The sequence below is a fragment of the Cucurbita maxima genome, unplaced genomic scaffold, assembly GCF_002738345.1.
Source record: "Cucurbita maxima cultivar Rimu unplaced genomic scaffold, Cmax_1.0 Cma_Scf00091, whole genome shotgun sequence".
Taxonomy (NCBI): Eukaryota; Viridiplantae; Streptophyta; class Magnoliopsida; order Cucurbitales; family Cucurbitaceae; genus Cucurbita; species Cucurbita maxima.
Genome location: NW_019272107.1, coordinates 111329 through 117328, shown reverse-complemented (window position 1 = coordinate 117328; position 6000 = coordinate 111329). Strand labels below are relative to the sequence as shown.

General features: G+C 36.8%; 1 protein-coding gene across 1 annotated transcript; it reads left to right on the top strand.

Annotated features, from left to right (window-relative positions):
* On the top strand, positions 1-1227 carry LOC111472900 (phospholipase A(1) DAD1, chloroplastic-like). The gene has a single exon (XM_023118492.1). The coding sequence runs from the start codon at positions 1-3 to the stop codon at positions 1225-1227; it is 1227 nt and encodes a 408-aa protein (XP_022974260.1).
* The last annotated feature ends 4773 nt before the right edge of the window (positions 1228-6000 follow it).

Genomic DNA, 6000 nt, shown 5'->3' with positions numbered 1-6000 from the left:
ATGGGGCTTTGTGGTATCAGGGTGCCTCAAAATCCCACGCTTTCTATTCCTCATCATTTCCATAACAATACCCATATGAGGAAACCTTTGTGCACTGCCATTTCAGCTGCGGTATCTTCGCCTTGTGTTAAGTTGAAGCTAGGCAAGCGGTGGAGGGAGTATCAAGGGCTTCATAATTGGGAGGGCTTGCTAGACCCTCTTGATGAGAATCTCCGTAATGAGATTCTTCGTTATGGGCAGTTTGTGGATGCGGCTTACAAGTCATTCGACTTCGACCCTTCCTCCCCTACCTACGCTACTTGTCTATACCCCAAGGCCTCATTGCTTGACCGCTCTGGCCTTCCTGCCACTGGCTACCGTGTGTCTAAGCATTTGAGGGCTACCTCTGGAATTCGGCTCCCGGGGTGGGTCCATAAGGCTCCCTCTGTAGCTACTAACTCTAGCTGGATTGGGTATGTGGCTGTTTGCCAGGACAAGCAGGAAATCTCCCGGCTTGGACGGCGGGATGTTGTCATTGCTTTTAGAGGCACTGCTACTTGCTTGGAGTGGCTTGAGAATGTCAGAGCCACACTGACTAAGCTTCCCAGTACGGGGTGTGGACCCCACATGGCGGTTGAAAGTGGGTTCCTTAGTCTTTACACTTCCGGGACGGATTCGTGTCCAAGCTTGCGCCAAATGGTACGTGAGGAAATATCCCGGCTGCTACAATCGTATGGGGACCAGCCTCTTAGCTTAACCATTACAGGACATAGCCTGGGTGCCGCACTTGCAACGCTGGCGGCTTATGATATAAAAGAGTACTTCAAACGAGCGCCTATGGTGACGGTGATGTCGTTTGGAGGACCGCGCGTGGGGAATAGTAGCTTCAGGAAGCGAGTGGAGAAGCAAGGGACGAAGGTGTTGCGCATTGTGAACTCGGATGATGTCATCACCAAAGTGCCTGGCTTTGTGGTGAAGGAGGAGGAGGAGGAGGAGGGAGGGCATGCGGTGGCATCCAAATTGAAGGGCGGCGGAGTGCCGCGGTGGATTCAGAAATGCGTGGAGGATACGCAGTGGGCGTACTCGGAGGTAGGACGAGAGCTGCGGCTGAGTAGCAGAGACTCGCCACACCTTACGGGGATTAACGCCGCCACGTGTCATGATTTGAACACGTACCTTCACTTGGTTGATGGATTTGTTAGTTCCAGCTGTCCATTCAGAGCAACGGCTCGCAGAATACTCCGATGAGGAAATTAATTTAATTTAATTACCAAAGCCACCACCCGGCTCCGCTCACAAACTGTACAAATCATATCCATAGGATCCGACTACGTGGCACGCCGTGTACATTCCCTAACACCAACTAACCCATATTCAACTCTTCTCTCTGCTCACGTGTACCATTTCACCGCCCACATTTTCACAGCTGGGAAACCCATATTCAACTCTTCTCTCTGCTCACGTGTACCATTTCACCGCCCACATTTTCACAGCTGGGACAGTGAATTTTCTTTTTTCTTTTTCCTTTCAAACAAAACAAAATAAATTAGCATCTCTAAAATTTTACCCTTCCAAATCTGCATTTTCATTTTTATTTATTAAAAAATAAATAAAAACAAGGCAAATGAAAGAAGTATGGTTATAATTAGAGATGAAAATGTTTCCATCCTGGTTCTAAATATCTAATTTTTACAAAAATATTAGTAGATTAATTATTAATAATATTATAGCGAATGAGAAGAAGAGAGAGAGAGAAGGAAAAGGCGAGGGTTGTAGTTTTGCTGGAGAACGTGACGTATGGAAGTAAAGAGAGAGAGAGAGAAGGAAAAGGCGAGGGTTGTAGTTTTGCTGGAGAACGTGACGTATGGAAGTAAAGTTTTAGTTAATGACTAAAATGACCCTGAGATTTGAGACTTGAGACCGACCGTAAATATTGAAAAATAAAAATCGAAAATATTGGACCACCGACCCCGTTCGGTCAGGGACGCTCAACATGTAGTTCCCACGTGCGCCTTCGAAAATATTGGACCACCGACCCCGTTCGGTCAGGGACGCTCAACATGTAGTTCCCACGTGCGCCTTCCAGTTCCCACTTCCCAAACTGCCCCTGCTCTCTGCCGTCCACACCTACTCTCCCCCATATTCTTTTTCTTTTTCTTTTTCTTTTTCTTTCAAGATTATTTAAACCTCAAAATTAATGATTTCATTTTTTTTTATTCCACATCAAAATTTATAAATGGATATGCATAAAAATAAAATTAAAATTTTTAAAAGTTTTTAAAAAATACTAAAATAATATTGTCCCATTCCACAAATGTTGACGTTTGAATCAATAATTATTTTGATTTTTTGAAACCGTAGAGGCATGCCATGCGTGCACAAATTTATGTTCTTTAATTTAGAAAAATAAAATATATAAATTTAGTTTTAGAAAAACCCAATTAAGATAAGCTTATAATTGTAGAAATTAAATTAAATGGAATTAATCTATTTTTTATTTTGTAATCAATTCGGTCTTCTCATGTTGATTGTCTTATCTTTTTGTAACACCACAAATTTTGTATGCTAATTAATTTAAGAGTATTTTCTTACCATCTGCTTATTCAAAATATTAAATCTTAGACGTAGGGCTACACTAATACTATCACGTAACCAAAGAAGAGTATCATAACGGGGTAAGAGGCTGATTATTAATTTTTATAAATATTTATTTAAAATAGGGACTACATTTCTCTGTTATTGATTTAATAAAATCAAGAGCGATGATAACAACGTCGTACCAACTATATATTGGAAAAAAATTATATTTAGATTGAAATTTTGTTTTATTTATTTTTTTCGAAATTCAGGATGGTAAATAAAAAAGAAATAAAATGGAAAGAATGAATATAATTAATTGTAAGGGAGTTGGGGGGGAAAAAGTAATAAGAAGAAATTTAAGGATTTAAATTGAAATTGGGAAAGAAAGTGAAGGACAGGTGGAGATCGTGCCTCCTAGATTACGGCGCCTACTACATTTGGACTCTAATCATCAATATTAACAAAGTCAACTTAAAACATTTATTCCCATTCAAATTAGTATCCTTAAAATCTTACAAAAATAAAATTAATAAATTTTTTTTTGTCTACAAACCTCCTTTTATTCCTTCTCTGCCACTTCATTAATCCATTCGAGTAGAGATGAGTTTGTTTAATGCTAAACTTATATCAACCATATCGACTTTAGGTATTCAAAATTGGTAAGCCCGTGTTGGTGGCTTTCTCTATGACGGTCCTACAAACTTAGCTTTGGTCTAATTGTTTTTCTTAGAATTGAGTGAAAGATCTCGTAGTCTCACAGAAGCCTTTGTTGGATGATGAAAGTCCCACATCGGTTAATTTAGGGAATGGTCATGGGTTTATAATCTAAGAATACACTCTCCATTGGTATGAGGCCTTTTGGGAGACCCAAAGCAAAGCCATGAGAGCTTATATGAAAAGGTAAAAAATATGGTATTGGACAAAAGGGTTTGAATAACAAATGGGTGAATGTTTGTTTGATTTTAGCATATTCCTTTTTGTCATTTTCGACTGTATCCCTTGTCTTTTTCAATCCAATATCTCACTACTTTCTATTCAAATCCAATCTTCTTTTTCAACATTAAAATTATCCCTAAATTTTTATTTTAATTAAAATAATATATTTTTCTTCAGGTTTAAAAAATACTAGGCATACAAATTGTACCATCTTCCTCTTAATTTTTTAAACATGGTAAGAATATTTTTTTAAAGTTATAAAAAATAAATTATTAAGCAAAGATATTTTTGGTTTTTTTTTTTTTTAAACTTAAAAAATATATTTTATTAAAGAATATTATTGAGAAATATTATTATTAATTTAACGTAATGAAAAGAAAAAAAAAAAAGAAAGAAATAATTGATGATTTGAGTTGAGAGAAACTGACGGCGCCGTTTTAGGTTGTAGTGAAGATGCGGGACGAGGGACGTGGTCCTTTGGTTGGCTAGATTTGTAGCACCTGGACCAGCACCCAAAAACCCCTAATTATATATAATATAATAATAGAATAATATATATTAATATATTATATATATTCAATTTAGCTCTGCAAAATTCAACCTTTCTAAACCGACTAAATAATCTCCGTTTTCAACTTCAACCCCCCACCGTCCATCATTATTATTATATTATTATTGTTTTTAATTTTCATTTTTTTGCATAATTACTTCTCTTTCCTATTTCAATTTCTTTTTTTTTTCCTTTTTCTTTTTAATATATGTTGTTAATTAATTTTTCCTATATATTTATTATATATGTGTTCTATTATCCCCTATATAATTTAATTTTGTTTTTAATTGTGGGTAACTTTTTCAATTTTTCTTTTCGTTAAATTAATAAAAATGTCTTTTTTAATATATGTGACATACCTCCGTAACGTGACAAATAGATCTTTGTATGATGGGATATGTGCCCACTTCGCTTAGTACTTGGTCATTGTGGTTGAATCAATGTGCTAGTCTACTAGATGATTTGGGGGTGTGTGTGCAACAACAGTGGCGTCAATGTAATGATGACTCTATCATTCTCAAGTATAAAAGGTCATTTGCTTGCTTGCTTGTCAGGCCATCTAATAGGGATCGATCCATAAATTAGGCTTTTATGATAGTTTAGATATTAGGCTTTTAGGAATAAATGTTCCACTCGTGCATTGTATTATTTCTTCCTATTGTATCGACTCCTTTTCATTTTTTACTTTAATTTATTTAGATTAAATTGGTAACTAATAATAATAAACTATAATTAATAAAAATAAATTAAGTATTTTATTGCATTTTATGTGATTAAGACTTTAGAAGAGCAATTTATATGAGAATGTTGTGTATGTATTGAAAAATTACTATAATACCCTGTATGTTGTTTTATCCCCTTGTTAACCTTGCATGAATGTTTGGATAATCTATTTCATGCTTTTAGTGACAGATAGGATTATCTCAATAATAAATTAGGCATGATTGTACGAAGTTAAGATTAGGGTGCGGAAGCTAGAATGATATCAGGTTGACCTAGGTCAGAAAATTTCTAGTAGACTGATCACCCTAGGATCTTGAGTGAGGATCAGTGATCAAGACCATAGTGCTCGAAAAATTAGATTAGTTTCGATGAGATAGTCCTAATTGTCCTAGAAATTGAGATTTAAATTGCTTATACACCTTAAGAACCTAGTGAACTTTCACGATACACATGAAAATTTACAAGGTTGCTAATAGTGTGGGTGGTACCACCAGAGCCTGACCGCCCTCTATTCCCTATAGTACCTTAGTAGCACTATTCAGTGAGCTAGGTCAAACCCGGTAATGCCTCCTGCCAAGCGGTAGGTATCTAAGAATTGTACTGCTGAGCTAGACCAATGTCAAATAGGATGGAGTATCGTGGCTTCTTGAAGAGTTTCTATTATGTGTAGAAATGGGTCGAGAACCTAGGTTGTGATTCGATAAACCCATTCTAAGAAAAAACAAGGAATTACAAAAGTAGTTTAGCTCATGATGCATGCCATTATCGTGTGTAGAAACGGGTCGGGAGCCAAGGCCTCGATTCCTTAATCCTATCCTGAGAGGGGACCACATAGGTACTTTAGCTGGAGAGGAGAGACATTATTGTGTGTGGAGAGGGTCAGAGGTGCCTTGGACAAGGCCATTGTACTGTAAATATGCCTTGAGGGGTAAAAGACCCACACAGGTAGATTAGTAGTTGGCTAACACACGGGGTCACACCCCTAAATTTTAACTTTATGGTCGCCAGTTAATCTTACACAATGACATTCAGAAAGAAACACCATATTATCCTATGAGATATGATGAGGTCGTGCCTCACCCTAGGATATTGGTCATTCGCTGCTAAGATAAATTAAGTTGATTAAGTCTAAAGAAGAGAAAAATTAGTTCGATGAGATACATCATCGACTAGAACCCAGTGAACAACTTCTAAATTTTGAATGAATTTGTAACAAGTAAAAAGAATCAGTT

Excerpts from the sequence above, each read along its gene's own strand:
- LOC111472900 (XM_023118492.1), top strand. The coding sequence starts at position 1 with ATGGGGCTTTGTGGTATCAGGGTGCCTCAAAATCCCACGCTTTCTATT.